Source organism: Micropterus salmoides, unplaced genomic scaffold, assembly GCF_014851395.1.
Source record: "Micropterus salmoides isolate LMB-PRFRI ecotype aquatic unplaced genomic scaffold, ASM1485139v1 Ms_hic_scaffold_13, whole genome shotgun sequence".
Lineage (NCBI taxonomy): Eukaryota > Metazoa > Chordata > Actinopteri > Centrarchiformes > Centrarchidae > Micropterus > Micropterus salmoides.
The window spans coordinates 26430892-26446516 of NW_024040374.1; the positions used below are offsets into that span (position 1 = coordinate 26430892).

The 15625-nt window shown below is 40.1% G+C and overlaps 1 protein-coding gene across 2 annotated transcripts in view; it reads left to right on the forward strand.

Annotated features, from left to right (window-relative positions):
* slc9a7 (solute carrier family 9 member 7) overlaps positions 1-15625 on the forward strand; it is a 31046-nt gene that overhangs the window by 6235 nt on the left and 9186 nt on the right. The window contains exons 5-16 of one of the 2 annotated variants that reach the window (XM_038716625.1): positions 77-189; positions 290-395; positions 802-943; positions 1077-1182; positions 1932-2020; positions 2705-2818; positions 3066-3177; positions 3374-3527; positions 6736-6792; positions 11944-12007; positions 13941-14011; positions 15503-15608. In XM_038716625.1, coding sequence (XP_038572553.1) covers positions 77-189; positions 290-395; positions 802-943; positions 1077-1182; positions 1932-2020; positions 2705-2818; positions 3066-3177; positions 3374-3527; positions 6736-6792; positions 11944-12007; positions 13941-14011; positions 15503-15608 — 1234 coding nt within the window. The remainder of the gene's footprint in view (positions 1-76; positions 190-289; positions 396-801; positions 944-1076; positions 1183-1931; positions 2021-2704; positions 2819-3065; positions 3178-3373; positions 3528-6735; positions 6793-11943; positions 12008-13940; positions 14012-15502; positions 15609-15625) is intronic. The other variant, XM_038716626.1, reaches the window with a different exon arrangement.

The following is a 15625-nucleotide window of genomic DNA, read 5'->3' on the forward strand; positions in this document are numbered from 1 at the left end:
CCACCTTCTCTTTATGACCTGTCAGTTTAAAATCAGGAACTATCCGATCCAATTTCCTGCTCATGTCCATCTTCAGGAATCTGATGTACGGTGTGGTCAAACTGATGCAAGTGGTCGGACAGCTAGCTGACAAGTTCTACTACACTGACTGCCTTTTCTTTGGTGCCATTATCTCTGCCACAGACCCAGGTGCGACACACACACACATGCTGACTATGAGCCAAGGTTATGTGATGCAGTTTATGGCTGTATATATAAAGTTAGATGCTGTTTTTTTTTTCTCTCTTAGTGACTGTGTTGGCCATCTTTAATGAGCTCCACGCAGACGGGGATCTCTACGCTCTGCTGTTTGGAGAAAGTGTTATGAATGACGCAGTTGCCATTGTGCTTTCCTCGTAAGTCATACTTTTATTAATTATATTACGTCATACACTTTTTTTTCCTTCTCTACCAGATAAAGTCTCTCTCTGCATGGTTTTTGAGCTCCTGAAGTTGAAATTCAACACTGGGGTGTGAGACAGAGCAGCACGGCTTTGCATCGCTGCTCCTCCTGACAGACAGACAGCACTCTGCCTCCCTCTACTGGAAGATTACAAATCACCTTCTCCTAGAGATTTTTTAGGACCAGTTACTTGATTCCGTTTTGGTAGATATGTAAACACATAAACAAATCATGGGCACAGAGATTGTTTTTCAAAAAGAACCAAAATGAGATGTGTCCTCAGTATAAGGAGGTGAATCAATTCAGCATTGGTAAATTTATGACAAATACTGAATGCCTGCCACCTGTTTGTATTTCAGGTCAATTGTGGCCTATCAGCCCAGTGGAGCTAACACGCACATGTTTGATGCTGCAGCCTTTTTCAAGTCGGTGGGGGTTTTCCTGGGTATTTTCAGCGGCTCCTTTGTGATGGGTGCAGCCACAGGCGTTGTCACCGCTCTCATATCCTTTCTCCAGTACATAGTTTGAAATGAAAATACAAATATGAATCGAATTTCCAGTTGGATTTGTGTTTATTGGGATAGTAGGTGAGTAAGAGCTTTGAACAGTGTTGCGACTTTAACTCAACGCCCACGTCACCAAGTTCACTAAGCTGCACTGTTTCCCACTACTGGAGACGGCCCTCTTCTTCCTCATGTCCTGGAGCACTTTCCTGCTAGCTGAAGCCTGCGGGTTCACAGGTGAGCTGTATGGTGGTACAGTGGTGGTTGCAATTTGGGAAAAAGGCACTAGACAGCTGTGGTTCAGGGAGCTAAAAGAATCCTGCACATTCAACATCTGTCAGACTTAAATTAATCAAACATTGTCTGTGAAGATTCTCAGTCATTCAGGTCTAGAAATGCTAAGTCAAAAACAACTCCCCTTGCTTTAGATTCTTGATTTCTTCAATCTAAATATATTAATCAGCAGATGAAGAAAAACAATCCATTTGCAAAAGGTGACAAAATGTAGAAAAAAAGTGAATGTTTTGGTCAGATCGTCATAAGCACAACTTTTTATTCAGCTATTCCATTATATTTTTTTTTCAAAAAGAAAATGTGGTCTTTAAAAATGACTTTTTTGATGATCATTCACAACTGCATTTGATCTAGACAGAACCTTTTAATTCCGTAAGCTCACCCATGTTGTTGGTAATGCTGAATAATGTAATTATGAGCAGTTTAAACTAAGTACTGATAAATCATCCTCAGAGAACTGAATCTGTCTGTTATAGAAATGAAATGACAGGGACTTAGATACAGATTACACAACAGATGTGCAGCACATGAAATGAACAGATAATGTAATACACAGTAGCAAAGCAATAAGAAGACTGAAAAACGTTGGTTCTGATGTTATTATATAGGTGAATTTTCCACCCTGTGCAATGCACTCAGTCATCGCGTTAAGGCTCCTAAATGTGTGTTTGTATGTGTGTGTTGTCCTCCAGGTGTCGTGGCTGTGCTGTTCTGTGGCATCACGCAGGCTCACTACACCTACAACAACCTCTCTGAAGAGTCAACAAAACGCACCAAACAGGTAACATCTGACCACTTCCTGCACAGGCAGCCTTATTTATTTTGGACCAATTTTGAACCCCCTGATAGTATGAACAGGGTGCTTGGCCGCAGTGCCAGATGGCTCAGTGATCCGCCTGCTGTGACCTTAATCGGGGTTGTCTGAGGACATCCCCCCTGATGCGACTATTTACTTTGCCAGAGGGGGTTCAGTCTTGAGGACAGGGTACAGATTTGCATGTGGACAACACGCAGCATGGCACATTGTGGATCAGCATCCTGGCAGGCTCATTGTATTCAGTTTCAAAGAAAGCTACACATGTATTTTACAATGGCAGTGCTTCACATAGATCAAAACAGAAATGGTGAAAATTTTTCTTGTTCTGACTTATGCTGAGCATTTTCATGTGTCTCTGCATCAGAGTGTTTGCTCTTGTCCAATGCTTCTCGCTCAGAGCGACATAGATGCAGTCATCTCTGTAATCATCAGGCAGCCTGGGAGAGAAAGCAAAAACAAATCTCAAAGCTTTTTTGGATTTGGAGGGAATAGATGACAAACAGGCAGATTACTTTTTTTAAGCAGTGCAGTGCACTTTCTGTGAAGCTTCACTGAACCTGAACATTTTAAGGCTTTTAATATGGATTTTTATTTGTATTCATACATTTCTAAATTGAATTCATGATGAATGTTCTATTTTCCATGCAGCTCTTTGAGGTCCTTCACTTCCTGGCTGAGAATTTCATCTTCTCCTACATGGGTTTGGCTCTGTTCACTTTCCAGAATCACGTTTTCAGCCCTATTTTCATCATAGGGGCTTTTGTATCCTTTTGGGTCACAACCAGCATGTTTTGCATTTGGGACTACCCCTCTCGCAGAATTAACATTTTTCCACAGCTGTAGATTATGGTTATCCTCCCTTGTGGAAGATTCTTGGGCAATTTACATCCAAAAAGATCATTCCAAGAAAGACTTTCCTGCTCCAATATTAAGTTCACTTTCATGTATTACTGTAGGACACCTAGCTCCCTGAATCTCTTCAGCAAAGACTTCTTAACCTGCCTATCAGAGTGCCATATTCATCGGAAGAGCTTTCAACATTTACCCGCTCTCCTTCCTCCTCAACCTCGGCAGAAGGCACAAGATCAAGGGAAACTTCCAGCATATGATGATGTTTGCAGGTATGGAAAATACATGTCAGGCTAAATGTGATTTTTATTGCTGCAACCAATGATTTATTTTCATTTCTGGATTTGTTTGACTAACAGTGTAAAAGCTTAAGATATTCAATTTGAAATGAGAAATATTCAAGTGCCACAACTGAGAAGCTGGAACCACAAATGTGATTAGATGATTTTTGGATGTCACCATCTGCAGGTCTGCGCGGGGCGATGGCATTCGCCTTGGCCATCCGGGATACGGCCACCTATGCCCGCCAGATGATGTTCACCACCACGCTGCTCATTGTCTTTTTCACGGTCTGGGTGTTTGGCGGCGGGACAACACCCATGTTGTCCTGGCTACACATCAGGTGACGCAACAATTTTGTGCAGTGAGAGATAATCTGCCTTACTTTTCAGCATCTCCTCTGCATTTGGATAAAGTTCTCACAACTAAAACATTTTCAGTCATGAAAGAAAAGGGACCCAACAATCTTGAAATAAATAGCCAAAGTGTTTGGTTACTTGTAATTGAAAACTGTATTCTGTTGCATTTACACGACCATATCTTCCTTTAAAGCCACACGTAGATCATTCCCCCAAATTTTAAACAAAGAGGTAAAGCATGCCATAGAAATCTATAATTTCTGTGAAAACAGCAATCATTTGCACCAATTAAAAACACTGTGGCTAGAATGAGCTATCACGCTTACTACACTCTGCCACAGAAAGATTGCCAACCAGACAGCTAAAGCAAGCGACGTGAAATCAAGCTGGTGAGATAACCACAGCTAGCCTCAAATAAAGCTAAATGTACTGTTGTCTGTAAATGAAAAATATAATATTTTTGATGAAATTAAATAATGGTAATTAGTTCCACATGACAAAATGGGGCAGTATCTAAATCCAATCATGACCGCTAATTTCCTGCTAATGCTAACGTTGCTAACTAGCTTAAAGCAGTTGCATGAATTTACATCTTTTTGAATTTACAACTTTTGATAGAATGATTGTTTTTTGTTTCGGTTAAGTTACCTGTAAATCACATATTTACATTCATTAAATTGTTCAAAATTAATTTATTGTGGATTTCAGTATAAATATTAATAGCAGAAGCACAGACATCATGCAGAACAATTTCTATTACATTTAGATTTATTCATTTAGCGACTTACAATTGCTATACACGTCGGAGGTCGCACGCCTCTGGAGCAACTAGGGGTTAAGTGTCTTGCTCAGGGACACATTGGTGTTACACAGTGGATTTGAACCTGGGTCTCTCACACTAAAGGCATGTGTTTTATCCACTGCACCATCACCACCTATTAGCTAGTTTATTTTTTTAAACAAACAGCTGCAGAATGCTGAAAGAACACATTTTGTCTGTAGTATGTATACTGCATATCCCCCTCATATTCTCAGATTAGACAAAGGCAGAGTGCACTATCTGCATTATATATATTTTTTTACTTCATGTAATTTATCCCAAGCTGACATTGCTAAATGTATCTTGCCTGGTGGTTTATTATCCAGGAGATGGGGCCAGAGCTCTCAACTGCTGCTGACTTTCCATCTCCCATGTTCTTCCAGAGCTTTTTTCAGTCACAAGGACTTTTGTTGCATCTTTGAAGATTTCCTGCCATTTTCCACTATATGAAGCCCTATAGGTTCCTCACTCTCAGACTGAACATTTGAACTATAACTCTCAAAATCAAGATCATTCCTGAGCCAGAAGTGATGCCGAATCTACAGTTGTAATAGCTGTTTATGACCAAGCTGTGGTAGGACTGGTGCTTTAGACTTTGCTAGCATGGCAGTCTGTCTGTCAGCCTCACTTACAGTAATTTCTGTGTGACCATGATGCACTGGGAGCTTCTATTTGTCACGACAAAGCGGATTATGGGCTGGTGATGTGTGTGACGGCAGCAGGGGCGGCCTGAATGAACAGCCTCTGTTTAATATGAGTAATGCCTCCTCGGACCGAGCAGGAACTGTTGTGGTTTGTGGAGGTTTAGAGCATTGCCAAAATATCCCCCATGAACTCATTGCCATGGTAACCGGGACCTGTGGCGCATGGCAGGCAGATATCAACCGTGCTCCGTAATCGCATAAATGCATAAATTGACACAATTTTACACTTCATGAGGGACACTTTTAAAGCCCTGAGGAGTAGTCGGACGTGACATTCATAGGACATAAAACAAAATTGACTGTGTTTACATATATAACACATTATTAATATTTTTAGTATTTTTCCCCCCAGTATTTAATAATGAAGATTCAATCTGCAAGGTGTCATTTGCTATTCTATTTATAGTTTTATGATACAATCCTCTGGAAAGTCAGTTCTGGTGAGGCAGTGAGGTTGATGAGCAGGATGTGATGGAGCACTGGTGCAGAGATAGCAAACATCTGGTGTGAGAGGAGACGCTGCTGGTTCCTGTTGTTGGGTTTTGATGGATGGTTTGTGAGCAGGCAGCTTATCACAGAGCCCCGCCAGTGCAGCCATCAAGAGAGAAAGAGATCCCTGTGTGCTCACGCTGGGTCAGGGAAGAGCTACCAATCTGTCAACTCCAATGCAGAACATTTTAGGTGCACTCAAAGTATCTCTAGTAAGACTTGCTTTGTTTGTTTCAGTGTAAGGTTTTTTGATATAAGGAGCATTTTGAGGGGAAAAAATGCTTTAGTAGCTTAGTTTGGATTTTGGTAGAACTACTGTATAAACTAGAAAAGGAAGTGTGCATGCAGCTGAAAAATTATAAGTTGAAACATTTTGAAATAGCTGAAATGCTAAAAGAAGCTGAAGAGGCTTACAAAACACACACAATTAGTGAACGATGTTGGCATGGCATTTAAAATGGAAGTACTGGAAGAAGTTGTGTAAGCACTGAACAAAGGTAGAGTAAGTTACAATGCTGAAAGGAATTGACAATTCAGTTGAAGTTCAAAGACTGAAAGGAACTGAAATCAAATCAGTTTCAAAAAAGGAACTGGAGGTATAATCACTGAGATGACCGGTTGTAAACAATAAGAGATGAAAGCAGTGAAACTGTTGAAAGCAGCTGAATCGTCAGTTGAAGAGTTCCAGTTATTTCATCCAGTGTTTTTTATTTTTTTATGTAATGTTTAGGACAAACATCTGCTGATCCTCTGTGCCAACTCCAAGGATTAATGCATGTCCCCAAAACAGAGGATGATATCTGGCAGGGACTGTTGCCAATTACTGTTTTTAAAACACTGAGTGGTCATCTGAGTGATCTGCTTAAACTCTCATTTGTGTCTGATCCTCCATTAAACTAAAACATCCTCCAAATAATATGTGTGACATACTTTTATGTAATGTGAAAAAACAGAGTTTTTTTTCATACAAAAAAGAAACTTATTCTTAAGAAATGACCATCCATCCAATGTTGGGTAATGTTAGAGTTTGGATGTTTGTGTTGCACCGTGAGCGTTCCAGTTCCTCATATGAGTATCGACCAAAACACAAGATGGTTATTTTTTAGTCCCATTAATAAGAGGGGCTAAATATGCTAATCCTGTGCTCGATACTGAGTGTATATGTTTATGATATGACAGCTTTGGGAACAGCGCCAAGCAAGAGCGATGTCAACATGGAAAGTGGGAGTACTTCAGGTGCTGTATTTGAATGTATACATATGTTTTCTTTTTTGGGTTTCTTGGTAACTGGTGTTGGGAAAGTGTGTGGTTGCTTCAAATGGGGATCTTTCTTTTTGCTGTTTACTTCTGTTTTTCTGACGAAGGGGAACATTGGGTACCTACAAAGAGCCACGGGAAAACCGAAATGGTTGAGACTCTTCAAAACACATTTTTCAGAGACAAAGTTGGAATGTTAAACAAATTTGGTTCGAAGACAGTCAAAAATGTCCTTCACCAGCTGGTGTTTAGCTCAGAGAGATAAACCCATGATAATGTTGGTCTGAATGCGAGAAGGCCTTCAATTCTGTGAGCTGGAGGTTTTTGTATACGGTTTTTGAGCGATTTAAGTGGGGAACAACACAAGATTGTGTTGTATGCAGACAATGTTTTGGTATAATTAAGTGAACCTTCCAATAAAGTTTATGAACTGTTTTTTGTTAACTGCTTTTGGACACTTTTGGTAAATATGCGGGACATTAAACTATACTGCACCAAAACAACTGAAAGATACATTGAAGATACAAAAATGTAGGTGTACTGATACCCAAATAAAATTTCACATTGGCAAAAATGATCACCAAAAAAACACTCCCCTGATATACAGAGATGGGACACCCTCAGCCAAATAATTTGGTACAAGCTCTACCTGTAGAAATCTCCACAAAACAATTATCCGAGTGGTTAAAATGATTTCCAGATTCATTTGGCAGAGAGGAAGGAAGTATGGCTGTACCACATTTGGAAGATGACTTCTACTATTAGACCGTTGATAAATCTGTACAACCAAGATTACCATGCTGATTGGAAAGACACTGAATTGTCACTAATTAAGGGCGCTCCAATCTAGGCAGAATTAGGCAATAAGGAGTTGCGGGGGGGAAAATAAAATAAAAGAACAGTGTGCAAAACCCATGGATAAAATTTAAAGGTCACTGTAAGGTTCAGTGTGTAAAATTTAGGGGGATATGGCAGAAATGGAATCTAATATTCATAAGTATGTTTTCATTAGTGTATAATCACCTGAAAGTAAGAACTGTGTTATCTTTACCTTAAGAAGAGCCCTTTATATCTACAGAGGGTGCAAGTCCGCCATGTTGCACCACCATGTTTCTATAGTAGCCCAGAATGGACAATCCAAACACTGCCTTTAGACAAAGCCTTTCACGTTTTTCACGTAGCTTCTCCTACATGCTTGGAAGTGAAGGGTGAGGCGAGGGGTATCCATGTGGATGCATCTGCGTCCTCCCCAGACCCTATTTGTCAGAGCTAAAGAGGGTATTGCATCCAGACTGTATAAGGCTTCATGACAAAAAAGTCTCATTCCACAGAGTATGTTTAAAAAAAGGGGGGGACAAAGGTAACTGTGTGGGAGCCAGGATGCCAATCACGACACATATTTTTGGAATGTCCAGTGACGAGACATTTTGGTCAGAGATGCACAAAACAGTTCTGCTCTTTTAGTTTTGGAAAAGTTGACTTAGTTAATGAAGTATACATAGTGGAAAAACTTTTTTTGGTCGCCTACAACTGAACAATTTACAAAGTTATGGTCAAAATGTTTTTTGTTTTTTTTATGTACACAGTCTTGGCCATACTTTATGTAGGGTAAATTCTTTGTTGCTGTGTTGCTGGGAGTTACTGTAGCATGATCAAGTGCTTTATTCAAGGCTTTCTCTCGTAATGCGAAAACCTGAGTCTTTCTTTGTTGTGTCTCTGTGGACTGTCCAGCAAATTTTCACACGGCAGTGCAAAGAACAAATGCACACTGTGTTCCCTAGACGCAGCCCGATAGATGTGTGGGAACCGATCTGAAAAGCGTGTGCGAAAGAGCTGAGAAAGAAAATGAAAGCTGTGTCATGATGGTTCCCTCATTTTTACTCCATTCAGGATGATTCCCTAGAGGACCGCAAAAAGGATTAGGACTACAGGTCAGCAGGTGTATGGAAGTCAATAGAACGCTCTCTTACACAATAATGTGTGTGCATGTACACATGTGAGTAAGGTCTATAATGTTTCCCTTCCCAACGCAGCACCAGCAGGCGTTGCACATCTTTGTTTTTGCAGGTTATTTGACCTCTGTGCAACCTTCACCACCCTGAAGGTCGTGTGTGTGTGTGTGTGTGTGTGTGTTTGTTTATTTACTAAAAATCCGCACGTGGGACTAACACATGAACCATTTTCAATGCAGAGATAGCTGTTAGTTATTCACAACAGTTTGTAGATGCGGCCAATAGTCCAACACATCCATTCACTTAGAACACTAACATTTTAATTCTATTTAAAGAAATAAGCTACTATGTTGTTCGGATGATCTGGCTGGATTATTATTTGTTTGGGAGGAAGGGGGGGGGGGGGGATATCAACTGCTGGATGAGCTAAATTGACTTTGAACAAGAGAGAGAGAGCGGTGCACTGCTCTGTCAGCACGTAAGCTCGTCTCAACTGGAACTCTGCTGTCAATGCAATATAGAGACAATCATGTCACAAAGGAACATCCAGCTCCACCTCCCGTCTTGCCTTCATTGTTTTCTTTGTTCTTCTAGTCTCAGTGGAAAATGCTTTTGCAGCTAATAAACTGGCTGCATCCACATTCTGAACCGCTGACAGGTAGCCCGCACATCCACTGTCCACAGAAAAAAGTAAACATGATGGATAGAATACTAGATCTGTAATAAATACTCTACAAACTGTTGTCTACATTGAAAATGTTTTAGAAAAAGATTGTCCTCATCAACCAGACGCCTTGGCGTGCTTTCAGTCGTTTCTGTTTTACTGAGCCTACCAGTTAGAAACCGTTAAAGGAGGCAAAAAATATTAACTTCTGTCATTAAAGGTCACAGCCAACATTACTTTGGCCCATTCAAACGTGAAATCCTGGCTCCTTTTTTTTTTTTTTTTTTTAAATTGATTGTGCAAACCTGTAAACTTTTGAACAAGCTTACAATACTACTGGATAAAATATCTGAACATGAGTCATCAGCTTGTAACTGGTTTCAAAAGGCCACATTATTGTCCCTGCAAATAATAAACATAAGCTCACTTTAAGTTTCTGTTCACTGAACAGAATTTTAAGACTTTTATGAAAATCCAATAGGGCTGATTACTGGGTTAAGAGTTGTAAATAATCATAGGAGTGTATGGATATGTGTTTTGTTCCTCTCAACCCTTTACACCCCCAGTTGTGTGTGTGTGTGTGTGTGTGTGTGTGTGTGTGTGTCATGTTCTTATATCGCGGTGGGGACTTTAATCTGAATGCACACTAACTGATGGGGACTTGTGTCACCCTGGGAACATAAATTGAGGTCCCCACAGGTACTTAGTTTTAGGGTTGAGGTCATGGGTAGGCTAAGGGTTAAGGTTAGGCATGTAGTTGTGGGGGGTGTGTGGGTGGTTGAGATAGGGGACCGTTCTTAAAGGCAACCGGATACCCTTGGTCTGCTCCGTCTCAAGCTGCTAAGGCACAAAGCAGAAAGAGAAATGCTGTTATTGATTCACTCAGAAGGGGTAATTCCTCAAATGGATGCCTTAGAGAACTCTAAAGATAACCATGCACATTCATTTCACCTCCTAAGGTTACTGCACAGTGTCAGATGTAGTTTGATGTAACCAGGAAAGGCTACACATCAGTGCCTTGACCTCTGTCCAAAAGGATTAGAATCAACTACTCCAAAGCTTATGTGAATTAAAAGTGACCCTTTAAAATCTGCTTGTGTTCAGTTTAATCGTTCTCTGTTGGTAAGAGACACTATAGGGAAATAAATTGTTCAGTCATGAGGACTGAAAATATATGCTGCAGTAACTTGAAGGGGATTGTTTGGCATTTAAGGAAATGCAAATCTTATGCGTTTTCTTGCAGAGAGTTAGATGATACCCCTCTCATGTATGTACGGTACAAATGAAGCTAATGTCAGCTGCTTGTTAGCTCAGCACACAGAATGGAAACAGGAAGTGTTTAGGTCAGCCCATAACTCCCCATAAAACTGCAAATTGTTTTATGTGGAGTTAATCAGTGTGTGTCCCCACCCTCCAGTTCACTTTTGAGGTGCTGATAGGTGGATTCTTACCTTTGGCCAGAGCCAGGCTAGCTCTTTCCCCACTGCCTCAAGTCTTTGTGCTAAACTCACTGGCTGCTAGCTGTAGGTTTATATTTAGAGACATTGGAGGAGTATTGATCTTCTCATCTTACTCTCTGCAAGAAAGTGAATAAGCTGCTTTACCAAAATGTGAAAACTATTCCTTTTTATAGTTATTGTAGTCATATTGTTATATATCTGTTGTGTCATTTACCCAAAACTAAAAGACGGTCTAGTTGCGAACTGCTACTGCTACACATATTTTTTAGTATTATTAAATTATTATTTTTTATAGTTATTTTTAATGTCACATGCATATTGTTTTGTGAACTAACAATACTTTGACATTTTTAAGATGATTATCACTGGATCAAAATTACCATATTTTAGTATGGGTAAAGAATTATACAGTACACTAACATTGGGTTTGGTTTAAGAGAGAAATATGAAAATGCAGCATGAGTTTGTTGGCAAGCACAGTTACACATTACTATTCCACAAGATGAGTTGTTTTTTTTGTTTTTTTTAGTTCTTGCATGCTGAAATGTCTCTCTGTCACGGGGTCAGAGGGTGACTTGGCTGTGATTTTCCCTATCAGTGAAAAATATGACCTTTTCCCAACTCTCCCTCATTTGCCATACAATGATTTATACAAACTGTGTAATGTCTTTCAGCTTCTCACTGTTTTTCTGTGTCTGTTTTGGGCTGAGTGCCATTTTGCAGTGTCTTTCCGCCACTGAAAGGGAGTAGCAATCAACACTTTGATGTGTTGGCTTTCAAAGCAACATCTAACACTTAGGAGAGCCACAAAGAGGACACATCTGCATTCGGCTGGAGCAGTTGTCACAAAAAGAGATAATTTCTGTGTCAAAGTGAACAGGACACAAAATCACGTCAAATACAAACCACATTGAGGTCACAAGTAGGAAACTTGCAAACAGTATTGGGGGCTGACAAATACTGCTGACTGGCATCAAACTAAATATTAGCTACATTTTAAACATATGCATTGCATTTTCATGATAGTTAATATTTTTCTTTCTACGTGTTTTAGGGTTGGTGTGGACCCAGATCAAGACCTGCAGCCCTGTGGAGACAGCTTCCAGGTCTTACAGGGGGTGAGGATGTCGCTCAGAACTCATTTATTACTGCTTTAAGTCAGTGCAGCTCTCACTGATGAACCGGTTCTGCTTTCTGCAATAAATATGTTGACGCTGTGCACAGTCAGCAAGTCTGAAGACAAGTTCAGTTTTGTCAAGAGGAATGGAGGTGAATTTGCTAAACTAGACAGGAGAAGCAGAATAGCACCATTAACGTGGTGTGCAAAATGCTTTAACTCACTTTTCAGTATTTTTTTTTACCTATGATGATGAATCTTGTCTGCTGTGTTAAGATGCACCCTCTATAACGCTGTAATTAGAATATTTAGAGCGCTGTGATCTTTTGATTATGTTTGTGGGAGTGAGACGAGTGCAGGTCACCATGGAGCTACAATGTTTTGTTAGTAGTTGTACTGATCAGTTCAACTCATGCAGGTGTTTTAACTGCTTCTCAGTTTTTCTGGTGCAAATGACTAATTCTCTTAGAGTGATGATATACGGTACAGTGCAAAAAGTTTTAGGCATGCATGGAAAAGTAAGGATGCTTTCAAAAAACAAACATGTTAATATATTTATAAATTAACAAAACACTTCAAGAAGAAATACCTCAGTCATATCAATATTTTGTGTGACCACCTTTTGCTTTCCAAACAGCATAAATTTTTCTGGGTACACTTGCACAAAGTCAGGGATTTTGTAGGCATATCATCAGGTGTACAATTAAATAATTATACCTAACAAAAGCATATGATCACCAATTGACCCTTAAGCATCGCCACCCTTTAGTTACTGTTGTTATGTCTGACCAAACTGTCGGACCTATCGGACTCAGCATGGCGCTGCCACTGTCTATAACTGCTCTCTCTGGAGAAATGTTGTCAAATTTTTGGAAAAACTAAAAAGCGATCTCCGAAAGGAAACCGAAAGCTTTGCATTATGCATTTGAAGGTTGTATTCAGGCTGTCAAACGGATGTGAAACAAATGAAGACAGGAGCTAAAGCCTACCGATCACACCGCATCATCTGACAATTAACACCAGGGACAACGATATTAAGGATTAACACTGTTCCTGTGAAGCTGGGTAGGTCTCTGTTCACTATTAACATCAATAAAAAGCAAAAACAGTAGGGTTGTATAACGATATATTCAGTAGTAAGTTAGACAGCGTTGGCTCCACAGACAATGGCGCGCAACCATGAAAGTGATGGACCTCAGTTAGAGCGAGACCTACACTGCACTGTGTTTGGTCAGCTGCGTATATGGGGCGTGGCTTAGCGAAGGGTCAGTAGTTTGAAACACAATCACCCTGTGTAGGGGGAATACAGCTGGTTGAGTAACGGCCAACAAGGTGAGGTTGCTGAAGAGAGTTTACTGTCGAAAGTCATACACTGTGGCAAGACTGAGCACAAGCAACAAGACTTCCTTCAAAAACTCAAGAATATCTAGAAGAATGTATGCTGTTTAGAAGGCAAAGGGAGGTCACACCAAATATTGATTTGATTTAGATTATTCTTCTGTTCATTCACTGTGTATTTTGATCATTGACAAATATAATCTACTAACATGTCTGTTTTGAAAAGCATTCTAACTTCACAGCATTTTTTCCACACCTGCTTAAAACATTGGCACAGTACTGTATGTTGATGTAATTATGATTTAAGACGAAAAACCAAACTAAACTCACTGGACCCAAATAACATGGCATTTATCTACGAGATTATGATGGATCTATCATTTTAACTCTGTATATACTTAGATGATCAATACATTACCAAAAGCATGCGCTGTCATGAGCAAAAACCTAACCAAACATGCACACGTCATCATTTTCAGTCTAACCGCATTAACTTATAATACCTGACTGTATGACAGTAGTGGACCCAGATCTTTTTATGCAGCAAATCTTATAATATGATAATATGTAGATTTTTTTTCCATGTGTTTCTCCAGGATGGCACTCAGGCCAAAACCAAACAGGAGAGTGCATGGCTCTTCAGACTGTGGTACACCTTTGATCACAAGTATCCTTTCTGTGCCCTGCTTTACAGAACCAAAGAAAATTTAGTATATGTTATTATTTGCTTGTAGGCTACAAGAGAAATAATTACTAGTTCTTTGTGTAAATATCAGGTCTCATATCCTGTCAGGATGATTGACGCACCCTATTTTCTCTTTGTACACCGTTTAAGCCATCAAAGTCACAATCACAATGGGTGTCTTTATTGGATCATCCTGGAATATGGGATCAGAATAACACACATGAATCCATAAAATGTTTCCTGTCCCTGCTCAGACTGGCTGCAAAAACAGACTTGAGTAACTGTGTTTGGCGGCTTATCTTCCCATCCCCTCTCTTCCTCCCTCTCTGCTGAACAATTGCCTCCCCGGGTGGCTGATTATGTTTCTGCTTTTGAGCGGAGCAGCTGTGTTTTACAGTGGAGACTTTCTCCCTGGTGACGCAGCTGAAGCAAGCAGGGCAGATTTCTCTCGTGCACTGCAGAGGTAAACCTACACGATGCAGGGCTTTGGTGTGGGGAGTTTAGTAAATTCATTCCTGGATAGCGGCGTGTGCTATGGACTGCTGTTTTCTATAACTTTGTACATGATCTGACAAGGAGCAGACTGCCTTTGTCCCCAAAGGGAGCGGTGACCTGACCAGTTGAACACAACACTAGGTTTTGCCAGAGTGAAATACAGCCCGACTAATTACAAAAAAAGAGGCAGCGGAGCCCACTGGTTTCCTCTCTCTGCTGCACTGCTGCCAAGCATCACAAAATTACTTTGCCATCAGCTGCTCTGAGAATCCCATTCAGATTTGAACTCTAAATATATCGTGCTGGCAGACCATCATCATTATTAAGCCAGAAATGATCATTTTAAATGTTTTTATGGTGGGTTACAGCAGGAAGAGAACTTCTTACAGGAAATGACTGGCCTCAAGGTCTATTTTTATCAACAGCTTGTTTAAACTGTTTTATACTGGAATAGGTTCGCAAACTATGTTTTGTCATATATGCATACCACTTCTTATGTAAAGGGTCTATAAGCTATAGCTATATTAATGGTTTATAATTAAATTACTATAATGAAATCCTTCTCCAGCTTTTGTCAGATGTGTTTTCACATCAGAAAGACCCAACAATGGACTGTTTGACCAAATAATTTCTGAAAAAAGGCTGCAGGACATTTTTACCAAAATTAATTTATAAACTTGCTTAAGCTTACAAACATTTATAACTGCAGACATGAAAAAAATCAACTGTAGTGCCAAGCTAGCTAAAAAGACAAAGCAAGTGTAATGCTGGACTTTTGGGTTCCCAGGTTTTGGAAAACTTTTCACAACCTAGCAACCCAGATGTTATAAAGCGTAATGATTTATTAACATTTAATAAAGGCGTTAGTTACAACTTATTAATCCTTTAAGAAAGGTGCCATTTTAGAAAGTACAGATATGTGATGAGTAATGTAAACTATAACCAGCCTTTGGGTCATTTTCCTTAATAACTGCCCAGTTACCTGAAGCCCATTCTGACACACAGTGGTCCGCCTCTCACCTCCACGCTGCCCGCCTGCTGTGGACCACTGGCGAGCTGTCTGACCAGTCCCCAGGCATACGAGGTGAGTGTCCACACGCG